An 18,269-nucleotide genomic window follows, 5' to 3' on the forward strand; every position below is an offset into this window, starting at 1 on the left:
TACCATTTGCCCATGGAAATTTCCGTAAATTCACACCGGAATTTTTAGTCGAATGGAAAGCGCCCAGTGTCTCTCCGCCGATTAAGACTATCGCGTCACGTGATTAATTTAAACCAATAAATAATAGGAGAAAATTTAGTGGTGAATTAGGATGTTGTAGATAGCGAGTAGCCTAGAAGTGTGGGGTTGTTATCAAAATGGCGGCCGCTTCTTTACGTTTTCGAAGTGTGTGTGTAGATGATTTAGATAATTTGCTAAATAAGTTTTGAAAGATTAGCAGATTATATAATAAACACGATCAGATTATTTGCACTCGATTTCTATGCGGGATGGTTGACTCAAGCTGTGCCCTCCTCAACTATCACGCGAATGACTATATGAAGGTACATCGTGGACAAAATTTCGACCACACAATATAGTGGTGCTCCGTGGTGCTTTCAGAGATAGTAAAACTAATAACAAAGACGCTTAATTAATTAGCTAAACAGTTAACTCGTCTCGGCCATCAGAACGCAAAACAACTGCTGAATAAAGCGACAAGCCATCGAGGAGTGCCAGATCCTCATTAATTTTGGATGAGTTAAAATCGGTTGATTCAAGAGACAAATAACTTAACTTCCTCTAGAATTGGGAGCATTAATGGTTTACTGGATTACCTGCGTTGTTATCCTAATGCATTACACACTCGGCATGCAAGTGAATATATGAGATCATAGATCGATCATCGCATGCCTGAAAAACACTCGGCATGTTAGGTATTGAGGCGCAGCCCAGTTGTCTGTCACCCATTGTGTTAGAAGATATCTTTAAACGGGTAACAGTATGAATCTACAGGCGCCCCAAAAATTAAGAAATAATCTCCCCATAATTTTTTACAAGCCAGGCAACGCGTACGCGGCGTGCTCCTGTTGTAATAGCGAGGGCAGGTCACACACCTCGTACAGACACAATGCTACCATATTCTTCTACCTGGGATTACTAATTTTCAATTTACTTAACCATATGGTCTTTATTTCCAGTAATATATCTCCGAGAAGCCACATAGAGAATGGAGTACCACTTCGCCCTATTCTGTTCGGTCGTCTCAGCAACAACTTTTAGTACTTATCTTGTCCTGGGTAGAGACAAGAACTTTCAACTCGGTCCTCTCGATTCACAGTCACAGGATCGAACCTCTCAAAATACTGATTTAATCTATCAGTATGGTAGTTGTAGAATAAGCACAAACCATACCTGGTGTTTGAAGTTTTATTCTCTGTATCACTGCCCAGGGCATTCCTGGGTATATATATATATATATGCATGAAAACCACCATGAAAGTGCATCTCCATTTGAAACAAAACTATGCTATGTCATATCACTACTGCCTGTAAAATGTTCAAGTAAGAGCCAATATGTATCTGATTTCACTTGTAAAAATGTGGTATATCTACATTCAAGATACCAATATCAAAATAGACACATTTGCCTCATACATTTTAGCATAGATGGTATAATAATTAGAATATGACTGTTAAATATAGCTGGTTTTATGCAGAGTGAGTGAGCAGATTCCTTAGTTTTTCTGGTAAAACCTACAACATTGTATTTGCTAAATTGCTAATGACACCTTAAGTATGAATGACAAGCAAGTGATCCTGTGTTAACACACTCAGCTTACACTCCACTATGAATGATAAGTGAGTGATCCTTTGTTAACACACTCAGCTTACACTCCACTTTTTGCAGTACACTGTAAGCACATAGAGAAACTTTCAATAGCTATGGGTTTACACCATATATTACTTATTAAAATAAAGTTAACTTATATTTAGTTGATGGAGAAAAATAATATAATAAACAATGTTTTTTTTCCTCATTTCACTATTGCTCAAATATGAAAAGTCTTAAGTACATTTCCTGTTTTGGTAATACTGTGTATTTTAACTAGAAACACATTTTGTGGCAATTAAACGACAATAATATTCACCACATAAATGGCTACTTCCAAAAAAGGCAAAAAAAAGCAATGCTTAAGTATTGTCCTCAGTCTATTACTGTTTCTCCTTGATGTACAATAAATTACACGATAATAAGAATGGAGTGCTAAAACTTTTAAAACCTGATCTCAATGCTACAGCTGTGTGATACTGATTTGGTTCATTATAGAGTTGCACGAATCACTGATTCAGATCTACCCAGAGGAAAAAATGACTAAACTCAACCTGCCTTTAATTTTGTGCGTACCAAACATATTTTAATAATACATGAATAATTTCTTTACATTTGGACCAACTGCATTACACTTTCCTTGAGAACCTTTGGTAAGAGATGCTGGACAGAGCTCAATAATATACCATGTTAACTTAACTACATATACATGAATGTAGCTTCTTCAAACAATCACACTAGTATCACAATGTCATGAGCTTTCTTCAACCCTAGCTTACTAGCTTTCTCAGTGGACCAGAGAGGGAAACTAATGCGAGCTGATGGCAAAAATTTAAGGACTCTGCCTATTTGAGCACCACGGGTCAGGCACTTTGAAGTACACATTAGAAAATCAAGAAAAAGCACATAATGTGTGATTATATCATGGCCTGATTAACTAACATAGTGATGATAATGATGGTGACTGTGATGATGATGGTGTTCATGGCGATGGATGACAGGCTGTCCATCATGATGATACATGTCACTGTCTCTACAGCAGTTGTGCTTACAGTGAGTATGTTCACTATGTTTGTGATGGTGTTGCGGTTTTGGTGAGGTATTGCCAAATGCAAATGACTGACTGCCTGTATGATAAGGGTATGTTAGGTGGTCTGTGGCAAGATCCAGGTACTGAGGACAGCGACGCAAACCACAGCCCACTTCAAAACTGTCAGCCTGACAGACACGGTGACGATGTTTATGTTTATGCCTCTGGTGCTCTTCAGTGATTCCATCCTCATTCCTGTCATAAGTATGAGACCACTGATTGATCCAATACTTTACTTTGGCCATTTCATTACTGTTGGATGATGGTGGATTGCACTCACCAGGTCCAGTTTGCATTCTCTTGGGATAGTGATACATTCCCTTTGAGTCAACAGGACTGAATGCTCTCCTAGTTCCATTCTTCAGACAATCCTTTTCTATGGGTTGCCTCTGCTCACATCTCCTGCAGGAGGAAGATCTGCGGTGATGCACACCACTCCTGCCATGATGGTCAGGGTGTGTGGGTTCACCCAAGCTGCTTTGTGGTCTGACTTGACTAAGGAAGTCTGTGGATGGGGGGTTCACAGTCATAGAGCCTTCTCTCTCAACTGCAGCATATCTTTTAGCCTTGCTTTTCTTAGGATGGTCTTGTAGGTTATTAGTTGTCAGAAAGCACTCAGGCCTGGCCATATCTGTCACATCTCTACTCCTCTCCTTTGAGAGTGATAGTCGCACACAGAGTTTTTTAACAGGGTCTTTTTGCGCACTCTTGGGTCGAGACATGCTTTTTCCCAGCACCTCATAAATTGACTTGACAAGGTTTTTAAGGTCCTGCAAACCAGTAGAATGGCTGTTAGATAATAGCTTTTACAAAGAGGCTATGGCCTCATGTTTTGAGTCCAACCTATCCCCCTTTAATATTTATTCAGTGTTTTCAAAACTAGCTGCCAGCAGTCGCATCCTACGGCATCTGTTCCATTTGGGGCCTACCCTTGGGTAAATTCTATGTTAAATAAACTGGTTTCTCAAAAGAGTCAACAGTCACTGAAAGAGTTTGTGAGTAAAGAAACATAAAAGTTTCGATGAGATGTTCGGTGCAACAACACTTAATTGCTAATTCTGCTTCCCATGTATAAGTCAATTTAACATTGTTTACAGGCTCAGATTGTAACAAAGACGGCGGTTTCTAATGGAGAGTACTCTAGATAAAAACACATTCCGTATTCAAAAACAAGGCAAATGGCAGAAAAGCAACAGCACGGGCTAGCAAAGATGGGGTCAAATACCAAAAGGAAATAGGATGTTCTAGGAAATTATTCAAGGCAATCCAGATATTAATGCATTCATGATGTGCAGACTGTAAAGTCCAGTTTCTGTAGCATGAAGTGACTAGGAATAGTTTTACTCCCCCTGGATGGGATGCTAGTCCATCGCAGGGTTACTCCCAGCATTAAATTCGGCAGTGCCCATTTGTACACCTGGGTTGAGAGAGGCAAGACACTGGCCTCTCTCAAGAACACAGCAAAATATCCCCTGGCCAAGGCTCGAACCTGGACCGCTCATTCCGGAGTCGGATCCATGAGGCCACCATGCCTCTACCTTTTTCATTAAGTTTTACACAATCCTAATCCAGTCTGTATCGAAAGTTTTTGGGCTGACTGTGTACACCAATTTGGCAGCAGGGGCAAATTAGATCATGACTGCACACGTGCAGTAAGTATGTGTTAGATTCAATTATGAAATCTGCCATTTGGTCAGTTGACCTGCACCTCTTTAAAACCTCTATTTTGATTTGTTCTTCTTAATCTGCACCTTTTTTGTACTTAGCGCTAGGGGTTTCTGCTGTTTACCTATTGTTTCATTTGGCCAATAATAAAGAAACTTAAAAATGGCATCAGTCACCCCATTTTGACCTGCTCATTTTCAACAACAAGCACCTGTTGTTCCTGCCTCATCAGGAAAAATAAATGTTTTGTAGTTTGCGACAGCAAATGGCCCAAGGACTTGTGGTTAAAAAACAAATTTTCTGAGTTGTGTAGCTTGGCAAATCGCCATGATTTACAGTCAGAAAACAAACTTTCCAAGATGTGTAGCTCACCTAAAGGAGATTTGTGGTCAGAATGGTATACTCATTACCAATTTAATCTTTTTCATTAGTGAAAACAAGATGTAAATTTAAGCAATTTAAACAAATACAAACACAAGGTAATGCCCCGGCCCACAAACCCCTTAGGTGGCAAGGCCCCTTACAACTCCTACTAAGCACAATGAAACTTCTACTCTCAAAAGTTGTTAAAACACTGTTACCCTTTCGATATAAATGGATTATGCATATCCTTGAAGAGCCTGAAATTAACAAAATCGTCAAGTCGCCATTTGGCGACTAAGTGGTAAAAAATAGTAGCTAAATGTAAATTTTTAGTCACAAAATCAAATAGAAGAGAGACACAATCCACAGACATACATGACATACTCACTGCTCAACGGTTTGCAATTACAAGGTGATTTCAAACAGGGGTAGCAATTTTGAAGTTTTCGACTGAGAGAGAGAGAGAGAGAGAGAGAGAGAGAGAAAGAGAGAGAGAGAGAGAGAGAGAGAGAGAGAGAGAGGGAGGGAGAGAGTTGTTTACTTTAGTGTGCCTTAGAGTAATCAAACATGGCGATCCAGTTGGCGATCAAAGAATCGTGGGTTTGTTTTATTATGTCTATTCAAATAAATTGTGTCTTTCATCCACAAGTAATGTTCTTTTTCCTTTGAGATTGCTGCTAGCCCTTTTAATTTGTGTCAGTCAAGGCAAAACCTAGTTGCAAATCTGTGACTATTCTCATTTTTCTAGTCGCAAATAAGTAAAGTTAAGTTGCAAATGCGACTGTATTGGTTGCAATTTCCAGCCCTGCCCTGTAATTCAAGTCCAAGTCGAAGTTTAGCACCAGTTTACCACGAAAAATTCACAGAGCATCCCCATTTAGTTAGGATTATAACACCCTTAGCTATTGATTAAAGTGCAACTAACCCCCAAATGTTTCTCTGTTAATGTAAATATCTACTAGTTTTCCCAATTACTTCAGCACAAAATTATCGGGATTGATAAAATGCTCGCATTTCTACTGGTGTTTTAAGTTGTAATTTCTGCGGCCTGATGACAGAGCATAGTGGGATCTGGGTCAGGCTTATAGTGACGTCATCAAAGGACATTGCTGAAAACACTCAAGAGACATTTGACTGGGTTTCGAGTGCTGTGAAAACATATTTGGGGTATTTGTGCTTCATATTTTATCAAAAATGGACAAGACTTTTAAATTAAAGAACTGTATCATCTAGCAATACAATTTGGAGTCTAGCTACATGTACGATTAGGGTGGCTACTATTTTTTTTGATTTTGCAGTGCAGGTCACCAGTAGAGCCCACCACACTGCAAGTCACGATCCACAATTTACCGGCCCATTTGGCTTATAAAGGTTAATTAAAACCGTGGCTGAAGAGTTACAGCTATTGAAGAGTTATAAAAATGTCAGTGAACAAGACAAAATTTCGCAGAAAAAAGTTGTCTTTTCACTTTGTTATTGCCAACCAACAGTATTTATACAAAGTCAATTACTGAATTAGTGTGTGCAAACATAAACATTGCAAGTTACACAAATTTGCATTTTTTCATACTAGTAATTAAAAATTGTTTGACAGGTGATGGACAAAACACTGACCCCTAGTCCATGGACTACCCTAATGGACTACCCAAATGGACTAGCCTAAAATGGACTACCCCTAAAACATACTATTTCAGATGAGTGGTATGTTAAGAAGCTGCGATTATATACTTACACTGCTAACTTAAATTTGACCAGGACATTTGAGTTGTTACAATGGGTTAACAAACTGCAAAAAAAAAACAAACAAACAAACAAAAAAAAAACACTTACATCTCTAGTGACATGACCTTGACCTTCAAAGTCATAAAGGGTGTATGACCATTCCTGTCTGTCTGATCCAACAGATTTCACTGACTGACCACATTCACTCAATGCCTAAAGGAAGAAAAAGATCATAATTTAAAACAGAAATTAAATTTAAGTGTTCAGTGCCCACGCATTCTGCAAATCATGCAACACAGGGACTTAATGCCACACACATTCTAGGGTTTAAACTCAGGCAAAATTAACTATGCCAGGGTTGACCCTAACAGCCAGCAGCCAGTAGAATTAACCAGCTACATGGGTCATATATGCCAGGTACTTTTTTGAAAAAAATGATTTTTTAATTAAGGGAAATGGGTAACTTACATGTAGTTTTTCAGTTATAGTGTACAAATTAATGGAATTAATTTTCTGATGTAAACTTAATCTGGTTGCTGATACATGATCGAAAAAAAAAAAATTTAAGCCTGTTTTAAGTGTTTTTTACAGAGAAATCACTGTGTTATTGAAATAAATTCACTTTGTATCTGGAATCCAGCCATAAGCTACAGTCACTGAACTAATTGAAATTTGTGCCCAGAATCAAGGAAATGCCATTTCCTAGGACCAAGATTTGACCCCAGACCCCCCTAGAGAGAACTTTGCCCTCAGTAGTCACTCCCTGGCTACTTTACAAATTTTCCTGGCTACTACAAATCTCACTGACAACCCTGACTGTGCTGCCATTAGTGCAAGACTAAAATGCATGCACAATTTCCCTACCATGACCAAATCAAGTTTAATGGACTTTTACTCAACCAGAAACACCAGAATAGCAGTATGTTTCTTAAAACACATGTAACTGGTAATGGCTCACAGCTGAAAAAGTAGCTGCTATCTGTAGAAAATTATACTGAAAAACGTCCACCTTAACATGTGGTAAATCTCTGAATTACTGCGGAGTTGACAGGAAAAAATTTACAGGACTCCAACAATTGTTTCAAAAAAGTTGAAAGAATTCATTCAGAGCATTTGGTTACCCCTACTTTTTTATGAACTGGAAGTGGCCACCCTATCCAATAAGTGAATGGGATTAGTGTTTCGTTGAGTGCCAAAGCTATTTTAAACTGTATTTTGCTCTAAATGGATGGTACTTCTAACAGTACACATGTACCCGAGGGACGGCTTCTACCATATTTTTCTCTTGCATGAGAATCAAATATCTTAACTCTCATTATCAGTATGATAGATACTGACACCAATACATTCTATTGTCAGAATAAATGAAGAATAATTTTGTGATAAGAGTGATTCAAAAGCCTGTCTTTAGACGTACTGTAATTATACTGGTATCCCTCAATTATCAAGATCACCACCGGCAGCTTTCACGATAATTTAAGCTGGTAAATTATTTTTCTCAGACATCGCGATCTCCATTCAATCATTGATGGTAATTCTATTTGCACTGAATACACCTGCTCTGTACATTGTCACAGTGTTGAATACAATTGGTTACTATCTCCATAATTTGTATCAAACCAAAAGAAAATATATTTTACACACAACAAAGAAAACAATACCCCTAACATTGTCCGTGTATTAATGTTTCAACAGCTTTTGGCGAATAAACATCACAGATTGCATGATTCAAAATTTGGCTGAGAGGTAGTTTGGGTCTGGTCACCGACAAAACAAAACAAAAAATAAACCCCAGGTAGAACATGAACCACGCTCGGCCCATGGCCGCGCGGTTAATAATAAAACTCCTCAATATGATTTGGCAAGCACATTTATTTAGTGATCACTTCATGCTACAGAACAAGGGACTGACAAAACTTGAGAACTATGGACACATAAAAAATCATTGTGACACAGCACACGACCACTTCGTGTAACGGAAACAAGGATTACAACTCCATTTGGACAGTTTTACTTCAGGGGCACATTAGTGGTCACTTGACATTACAGAAAAATGGATTATTTCTACTTCATAATCAACAGAATGGTTTAACAGGGTTTATCAGAAATTACCGTGACAGGCCTTGTGGTTTGTGTAGAGGCTTCAACTTGTCCTTCGCGTTCAAAGACAACCTCAAATTTCTTGCCATCTGGCTCTTCTGGTAATTCAACAACTACACAGAAGAAGTCATGTTAGAATTGATGAAGAGAACAATATTAAGTTGAGAATTGGATGAAAACAGGGTGCATGGCCAGAGATAGAGAACAACTTATATTCCCTAACCATAACATTATCCTTAAATGAGCTAATTCCACAACAATTAAAACAAATGGACAATGAGGAGCACCTTGCAATTGTCTGGTCTTGTCTATGCTTAACATAAACAAGGTGTGAGTATCACTTCTATTCAGAAGGGTCCAGACAGTTCCACACTACTAATTATAAAAATAAATCTGTAAGGAAGAAATTAAACTCCCAATTTATCATAACTCATATTCATTGTTTGTCTTGAGAATATGGAAACTGTATGAAACTTTCACTGCTAATGTTAATGCTAAGTTATGTTATGTTATGAATTCCTAGTTATATGTGCACCACACACTCATTTGTAGTTGATGGGATAAATGGAACAAGTGCATTAATCTCTAGATTTTTTTGATTCCCTTTAATTTCACTTTTCATGTTTGTTGTTTTTTATGATATATCATTCATCTTTGAAAAAATCCATTGTGTGCTAGCTGTTACTAAACTTCTGCCTAGCAGAATCTTCAAAGACATGAAAGGCATTTAACCAGAGGATCATGATTTATTGATTGTTGTTCATTTGTCCAGTACAGTATGTGAGGTCTTGGGTGATGGTAACACACTTAAAGAATTCCATCAGGACTAAACAGACCATCATTACTGTGCTAAAATCTCAGTGTCACTCATTATGTCACTGGGAATGATTAAAATCTCACAGTTATTAATTTGGTGACACATTGTGGACCATGGTAGCAAGCAGGCTCAAACTCATTCAGCCACTGACTGACTGTTGTTGCACTTTTCAAATATATTTTACATATACTGTGTAAACCCTGCAGTGTGACGACCACACATTACAACAACAAAAAACATGTTTTAAAACACAAAACATACCTTCAATGGGGCAATCATAGTATTTATACTTCTTACAGAATTCTTTCTCTGATCCACAAGGCCCATCTTGTAGCTTTGAGAAGAAAGACATGTGAAGGCATTAATGCTAGTCTCAACAAGCAAAATTGTTACAGCAAAAACTGACAAAGAACCAACTGCAAGACAAGTATTAGGAATCCACCAGGTTGCGCTTGAATTGTCCCAAAGTAAATAAGGTAAATCAAACATTACTATAGATAGCGTCCATCTTGCAAGAAAAAGTAACTACAAATATGAAATTACTATGTCTTTGGGAACAAACCTTAAATTTAGAGGTTTGCAACAACATACTTCTTGTCGTGATGATTTCAGGATGAAGCATGCATGGAGAGAACAAATGACATCACAGACAGGAAATATGCTAAGAGCTTAACACAAAGTAAGAAACACTATCTTGGCTACTTGACTTTCTAGGCCTAATTTAAATTCTTGTGGTTAAAAACAATTACATCTGGGATGGTCATGACAGAAGAAAGATACCCAATTTCTTTTCAGACTTCTACTAAAATGAGCAGACACCAATTTTGCATTAAGATGGCACAAATATGAAATCATAACACTTGACAGTTGCAAGTAGAAATAGCTGCGTTGTTATTGTCAGTATCGTGTTGTCTTGAGACAAGAACACCTATTAATCCTATTACAACGACTTAGGACGAAACTAACAAGATGAGAGTAGAAGTAGGTTCCAGTTTTCCAAAAAGATGATAATGAAAGTCGAAACCCAACTTCTAATGTCAGTTTCCTTTCAACGTACGGTTCATATTGCGAGAAGAATCGAGGCTGTCACCAGTTTGGTGGCCACAGTCTTCCATGTCCCAAACACCGGTACCCTTATTTTCTTGTAAGTAGCATTTTCGAATAAAAACAACAACAGAAACGTTGCATTATTGAATGAATTTCGTTAAAATCGTTGCATTCCAAACAGCCCTTTCATATAAAGAAGTGAGCATATCCGATATTTGAGAGGTAACAGCCGATAAACACTGAGCAGTCAAACACTTTATTACCCTCAGAATTAAAGACGCAAGACGAGACGTGACAAGCCTATGTAAACAACTCATGTTTATGAAGCAAGTGCACACTTACTTAAGCATGTTATGCACACAGAAATTATTTACTTTCTTTCACATTTTTTTAAAAAAAAACTTTACAGCAGATTCAACGAGTTCAGCATGGCGTGCCAAGGTGGGAGAAGAGGAAACATGTTGTGAACAAGACATTACAAAGTGTTATTCTAGTGCCCTCTTATATTTCAGGAAACATCATCGAAACTCCTTTAGCCCGCCGCTCTCCCGTTGACAAGGTCGAACACATAGGTTTGACTTTTTGGAGTTATTTTAAGGTCTGTTCAGCAAAACAATATCACGAACGTTGAGCTACAGACGGAAAATCGTCTACTTTGTTACGGCATTTCTTTCCACAAACGAGACGTAATAAACACTCGATTAGGTCTTTTGGAATTTTAATACGTACACCGCCCGCGTATTAAGCTTCCACTCACGTTCGATCATTGTATCACAGCTTCACATGCCGAATGCTCCCAGGTAAAAATCACCGCGGCAATAGATAGCGATTTATTTAGTCTACATGCAGAGCTTTCTGTTGGTCATGCAACAACGCAATACTTGTCGTCTCTCTTAACAGAGGCCCCTAGCCATCTGAAAACAACCAATCGAGTTTGAAACAATAAATTAGTGGGTTAAGAGACGCAAAGCGATTTACTAAAAAATATGACAAATCGTGAATGCTGGCGGACGTTCGATGATGTGGTGTTGACCTTTGCTAGTGGGGCTGTTGTTTTATCACTTCACTCGAAACCGACAGCTATCAATGCCATGAGTACCGTGCAACAACCAGTTTGCCACGAACCACCGCAATAAAAAGTTTCCTCGAACATGGGAAAGTAAGGATGGTAAATTAACTGTTATAATATGCTTTGAATTCACAAAAAGGTGAAATTAACGTATGCAGGTTGAGGCCGAACGATCAATCATATCCGTACAAACGGCGAAGCAATTATATTATACTCACTACATTGACAGGGTAGCCCTTGTATGTGAAGTCGGCCGTACATGAACTTTTCTCTCTCGGTTCTTCTACCAAATTCAGCGTCAGATTTGTAGCATCGTTCTCCACCACACAGTCGCCTTAAAAGAGCATAAAGCAAGGTATTAAAAAAAGCATCGAATCGGCGTGAACACAAAGGGGACGAAAAATAAACAACGATAATTTCACAGCTTTCAGTTCGATAGAACTGCGTTGCGCTTACCTTCAGGTCCCTCTCTTGAAATCCAAGCTAGAAATGAAGAGAATCAAGGTTAGAAATGTGCAGAAACAAACCACACGCCGAGAATACGCACGGGGGTATTATTAAACATGTAATTACGGCATCTTGTCTTGAAGAGTTAAGCCATCGGACGAACGTGCTTGGCGAATTTAGCGGCTTATGCCTTACCTTGTTTGCTATATTTCTTCCCCATAACAACACTTTTTCAACTCATTTCTGCCAAAGAACTTGCTATGAGGTCAGTTAACGTTTTTATCGTAGCCTTCGTGGCGAAAATTTCACTCAAAGATGTCGCGGGATCGCTCTGTTGAAGCACTGAAGCAGGGACGGCCTCTTGCTTTGAGCTACTGACAGAAATTGATTCGATTGTTCTAATCAAAGCTTAATGAGAAAAAGCTGTGATTTCATTGGCTGGCGTCAAAAGTAGCCAATTACAGTAGAGTGGTAATTTTATGGAAGTTGGCTTTGCCTCGATGCACTCAGCTCAATGCAGAGATAGTTTAGTATCGTATGCTCAAAACCAGAGAATGCAAGGAAAGAAAAAACGAGAAATATTTCCCCCAGCTGTATGGTATTCTATTTGTTGTTAAACGAATATTGTTAATCTTTGTTCATTCGAATTATTTTCTGATTTATCTTTCATTCTTACAGCTTACTAAAAGCAAACCACCACACTACTTTTCATCTTAACTACGACTACGACAATTTTCCATAGTCGATGGAAAACTGATCTATGGAAAAAACAAAGAATCTTATCAAGTTCTTATATTGTCATCAAACTACTAAGGAGATTGATTTCGCATTTTAAGAGCGCAAGTCGCGAAACTGAAAAAAAAATGTGGTGCAATAAAATTAAGACTTGAATATTTGCTTTCATTCAAAGCACCGCTTCTTCTAAATTTCTTAAATAGCGGCTTCAACACGGTTCCGACAAAGCATCTGATTTTGGTATATAAAATCCCACTCAGCAGGTCCGGGTTTATTATATGCGGCGGCCGGCCGGCGGCGGCCATCAGGAGCTGTCCGGCCGGCGCGCGGAACTTCAGAGCATCAAAGAACAAATTATCGGAAAGTTAAAAATGATCGGCACGAGTAATCCTTGATTTCTTATACAAACTGAATTTTGAAGAGTTGAACAGACTTAAGATTAAAAAGTCTGACAAAACATTCGGCAAGTGATGTTTACAGAAAATCCCATTATTTCAGCCAGATAGAATTTCACAGCCGAATTTCGTAAACATTTTAATTTGGCGGCATGAAGAATGAGAGCATTTTTATTTCACAATCCAGATTAGTGAAAAAAGAGGACATTTCTATGCCTTTCCCTCTGCGAGAACTTCTTCTAGACTTCTTCCCAAGTCGCCTATGAAATGTTTTCATTGTTAACAAGTGACACGAGATTACCTTCCTTCCAGAGTCCACCATACGGAAAACAGTTGCGCGGTGTTGGCAAACCGAACAAGATTTCTAGAAATCAAAATACGAGCTTGCGATTCAGATGGCTATTTTTTTTTCCTAGAGTGAAAAGAGAAAGCTTGCGTCAATTTCCCGGGCCAGGAGTTTAGCGAGGACCTTCCTGTTTTTCAAAGCCGCCCAAGTGAATTCAAAAGGAAAACAACAGAGCGTGATTTAAGAGGTGTTAACGATACCCAAATACTGACGCTTTTTGTTGAAGGGAAAAAGCTTTTAGCGACAAAAGTGAGAAACAGTGGTTCCGGAGACTGACCAGAAAAATAGAAACACTGAATAGAAATTTACTCCCTACTTGATTAGGAACTGAGAAAAGATTATGGTTTCAAGCTTGAAAAGACTGAAAACTCCATCGGTACCAACATACCTGACGATCGGTGAGTAGAGCATATCACGTGACAGTTAAATATCAGTCTGGACACAACAGATGCTCTGAAGGGTTTGATAAGCAATGGCTACCACTGGTGTTACGTTGGGCAATTTTTCTTGGAAGGTGTTTCGTAACAAAATTGCACCTTCGACGGTGGTGGCCCAAAATTTGACTCACGTTTTCAAATGAGACTAGAAATTTTTCAGTTTGGACACAAAATGCTTTATTTACAGTATGAAAAAGCGATTAACTCTCATTCGATAAACGGAGCAACATTTCCTGAACGTTTTTACAATGCTGTGCAACTACCACTTGAAATGAACATTTTCGCAACGTTTTCGTTGCAACAAGCGTTGCACGAAGAAGAATCAAGTTTTACTTCTCGCAACGATTGCGTCGTGCGGCGATAGAAAAGAAGACTTGTGTTACTATGTTTTCTTAACTGTGTTGTTGTATTTGCGAAAAACTTTAATTTCTCCTTACAGTAGGACGCTCTGCGCTGGTGTTGAAGTCGGGTCTCAGTATGTTTTGCGCTCTTGCCAAGCAATTATTTCCTGTCCCTCATTGTTTTCATTTCTACATAAGGAAAAGCTGGAAAACATATATAGTTCCAGTTGCTTCATTGAAAGCTTAGCCACAGTCCTCTAGTTCTAATCTTGATCAGTATTTAAACAACTTTCTGGCAAAGGTTGACGTAAAAAAGATAAGCGGCTTACTGATTGTCACCGTCAGACAGTGGTCGTATTAGGTAGGATAATAGACGTACAAATCACTTTATGTTCTTGAAGAGATTAAGAAGATTACCAAAACGAAATAGTTTTTGTGATTTCTCTCTCTACTGCTTTCATTCCACGTGTATAAAGCCCCTGAATATTTGTGAAGGTTCAGGTTTAGTAATTTCACTGACCCAGGCAGGGTTCGATATCCGATCAAGGCTTATGTCGACTACATCACGTCAGTTCCACAGGAGTCGAACTAAAATGATTTTAGAAAAGTGGAAGCCTTAAAAAACAATGACAGTTAGCCCAAGTCATGCTCGCTTTTATGAAATAGAAACGCAGTTTTATATGTTACGCCCTCCTTCGAATCCTGATAACCTACAGAACAGCTGTTGTAAGAGATTAAACAAATCTCGCTGCATAACAAAAAGAGAATTTTTGAGTGTTATTTATATAAATAGACCTGAAGTGTCTTCAACAAAAACTAACTTACGACTGAGCGCCTCCTGAACAAATACTTTTCTCTTGCTTCAAGAGTTATTTTGAGGTTAAATTCGTTATTATGTACTGTTCAGTTATTTATTGGTAATTCTTCTCCTAAACCTGCGCTCTAAATCCCGCGTCTTGGCGAAGTCAAGGAAACATGAAACCACCTGTTTCGTCAAAGTGTAACATACACTTCATTATCAACTTAATTCTCAAAAGGTAAAGGTGAAGAGCCCCAAAATAGCAAATAAAGCAGACTACCCTTTGCACTACTTATTTTCTGATGTATTCAATCGATAAAAATTGTTGAAAATGATCAAGTGTTTGCAACAAGATTTGTTGAACGCTTTTTATGTCTGGGAAGTGAGTAAAATATAACTGGGCGAAAGCCAAGCTGAACATGCTCTTTAATATTGGCGGGATTTGACCACCGCGTTGTAAGTAAGACTGCCCCACAAGTCGAGCTTGGAAGGCCGATCTCGGGGCGAAAAATTGTCTCGACGCTCAAAACCCGAGCGTGAAGAGTTCAAGGAAGCTTGGAGACAAGACTACCTAGACAGAAGGCCAGGGAACTCGGTGTCCGGCCTGATGTTTTTAGTGCGATTGTCCATCGCTTGAAGTCATTCAAACTCAGTTATGGCAAATGAACTTACCTGATGAAAGACTTTGGTTCCCTTTAAAGCACTTTGACCCCATAATTATCTAAAAGAACAAATGATAATAAAAATAAGACCTCATACAAACAATATGAACTAAATAAAAGTGACTCAATTACAGTTACCCGTTCAATCGGGAGCTTAGTTTAAATTAAGAGTTAGGCGGTATTTTTAACGTGTCAAGAGATTGAAATAAGCTCGAGCCAAGGTTTAATGTGTATCAAGAGAAGTTAGCAATATAAAATGTTTAAATATGTTTCGATAAAACACCATGCAGCTGACGGCGCTGACTTGTCTAACTTCAATAAAGAAGACAGAGGCAATTTAAAGATTTACACATTTGAATTTGATTTAATATTTAATGCTTTACAAAGTACCACTCTATAATAATAATAATAATAATAATAATAATAATAATGATGATAATAATAATAATGATAATGATAATAATAATAATAATGAGGCCCTGATTGAGTGTTAAATCGGTATTTTTCAAGTGGGCGAACAAGAAATAGTCAGACGTAAATTTCAACTGAAGTTCCATAAAAAAAATAACGATTCTGACCTCAGCTCTCCTACTTTTTCCTTTTATTGAAGTGCCGGAAAAGGTCTTTTGGCTCTTTGGTATGCTTACTCATTAGTGTAGTTTTTCGTTTATTTAAATAAACTACTAGGGTTACTACAAGCTAAATGGACTACGGTGCGTGTGGCGCCAAACCGGCGCGTGCGGCTAGTGATAATCTTGAGATTGGCAGCACTGTTACCTGTCGGCAAACTAACTATGGAAATCGAGGGAACGTAGTAACTGGCACCAGTTGTTCAAGGGTAACACTAACCACCGGGTAAAACTGGATGACAATGATTTATCCGGCGGACAAGCGTTACCACCCTTATAAGATCTTTTCATGACGTAGACCGGGGACGTAGATAGGGCAAATCCGTTTTGATCACGTACATGCATGTGACAAGCATGTGATACATGAAGCAAAACATTTTATGATAATGGTAGAAACATGTGTTGAGATATGCAATTCTGAATCAAGTCTCTAGATAAAGAAACAGACAGTTTTACATGTAAAAGCCCTTATGCAGGCAAGTGTTCACAGTGAAATAATTTTCTGCTTCAAAATAAAAAATATTCCTACGTTGCGTGACTGAGAATGAGCAATTTTTATTGCCCAGTCAGACTAGCGATCAAGACCGATTTGCCTGATAATTTGAGTTTGTGCGCAGCCGCAAACACAGAAAACACACAACTCAGCTACATGCCCTCAAAAGGTCAATCATGTATTTTATACTCTAACATGGCTTTCTTTGAGAATGATATCATATGTAACGATATGCCAACAAGTACAGTGATAAAATATGGCAGTACTTGGGCTACCGGCAAGAGAGATGTAAATTCTACTTGACAATTAAATTATAACGCGAGATTTCCAGCGCGTCATGTGAAGGTTGACGGGGACGCAGCTGAAGTCAGCTATCACGCATAGAAATCTACTACTCTAAATCTTCTTTAGTCTGAAATGTCAGTCATCTCCGGCCCGGGGATGAGATGACTGATATTGCAGGCTAAACCTTCTTCAGAGACATTTCGAAAACGCAAAGAAGTTGACAACGGCCTGACACGGCTTGCGTAGCCAATAGTAGACTGTTCACAGTCCTCTATTTTCCGTTAAACGCGCGGATGTCGAATAGAAGAACTGGACGTCAGCGCAAAACGGAAGACTCGTCTGGGTAGGGGGTGGAGACCGAGATACAGTAAATTCTTCTTGCTCACTTCGCTAGCAAACCCCACCCCCCAACCCCCGCGTGCTTTGCGCTCGCTTCGCTCGCTTTTTCTTTCGCGCGCATGAATAGAGAGGCTGTGAACATTCTAAGCCAATAACAGATTGAACGCTGGTAGATTTATACTATGAAATATATTTTACTGGTAGTACCCTCGGCTAAGATACTCAGTTCAAAGTTAGAGGAAGCCACGAATGGAAAGGAAACTATTCTATCTAGCCTGCAAACAAGCTCTTTTGGAGCAAGGGTTTGTCCAAGAGAGTTGCTTGCAGACTTCATCCAATCCCTCAGTTATCATGGGGAAGTATTGAGCTCAATCAATGAATCAACCAATCGATCGATTGATCGCTCGATCAATCAATCAGTCAATCGACGTAGCATCGACTAAGAAACAGTATTAACTAAAAGACAGGGCTCCGATGCATGATTTCAGATTTTGTACACATTCCTAGCATAAGAAATAAAAGGAGTGAAAGAGAATTTAGGCAATTTGCAATGCATCAAAACTTCTGAGCAAGCCCTGCTCAACCAATAAGTTTGCCACCCTAACGCCAAACTACTGCCTCAAAGCAGCTTATGAACTCTTGTGGAAGGTGGGTGTCCAGCACCTTTGAATAACTGGAGAGATCAACCCTAACAGAAAACCGTGCCAAGCTGTGTTTGACATAGAACCCAAATTACGCGTAATGATGAACAGCTATCCTCAGTCCGCATCGATCAACACCACCATGTCAAAATTATAAGGCATCTAATACAGATACTGTAGCCTGTGTAGGTTCACA

The 18,269-nt window shown here is 38.7% G+C and overlaps 1 protein-coding gene across 3 annotated transcripts in view; it reads right to left on the reverse strand.

Moving 5' to 3' along the window:
- Window positions 1–1,234: 1,234 nt before the first annotated feature.
- Window positions 1,235–18,269, reverse strand: part of LOC110048742 (protein naked cuticle homolog 1-like) — a 26,284-nt gene continuing 9,249 nt past the window's right edge. The window contains exons 2-8 of one of the 3 annotated variants that reach the window (XM_089297950.1): window positions 15,697–15,745; window positions 11,981–12,007; window positions 11,743–11,858; window positions 9,670–9,742; window positions 8,604–8,704; window positions 6,600–6,704; window positions 1,235–3,511 (exon numbers count right to left, since the gene is read on the reverse strand). In XM_089297950.1, the coding sequence (XP_089154076.1) occupies window positions 2,585–3,511; window positions 6,600–6,704; window positions 8,604–8,704; window positions 9,670–9,742; window positions 11,743–11,858; window positions 11,981–12,007; window positions 15,697–15,739 (1,392 nt within the window). In that variant the 5' untranslated portion in view covers window positions 15,740–15,745 and the 3' untranslated portion in view covers window positions 1,235–2,584. Of the gene's footprint in view, window positions 3,512–6,599; window positions 6,705–8,603; window positions 8,705–9,669; window positions 9,743–9,970; window positions 10,124–11,742; window positions 11,859–11,980; window positions 12,008–12,166; window positions 12,368–15,696; window positions 15,746–18,269 lie in introns of those variants that run through there. The other 2 variants (XM_020754518.2, XM_089297951.1) reach the window with 2 other exon arrangements.

This window comes from Orbicella faveolata, unplaced genomic scaffold (genome assembly GCF_042242905.1).
Source record: "Orbicella faveolata isolate gen_17 unplaced genomic scaffold, um_ofav_v1 contig_3, whole genome shotgun sequence".
Taxonomy (NCBI): domain Eukaryota; kingdom Metazoa; phylum Cnidaria; class Anthozoa; order Scleractinia; family Merulinidae; genus Orbicella; species Orbicella faveolata.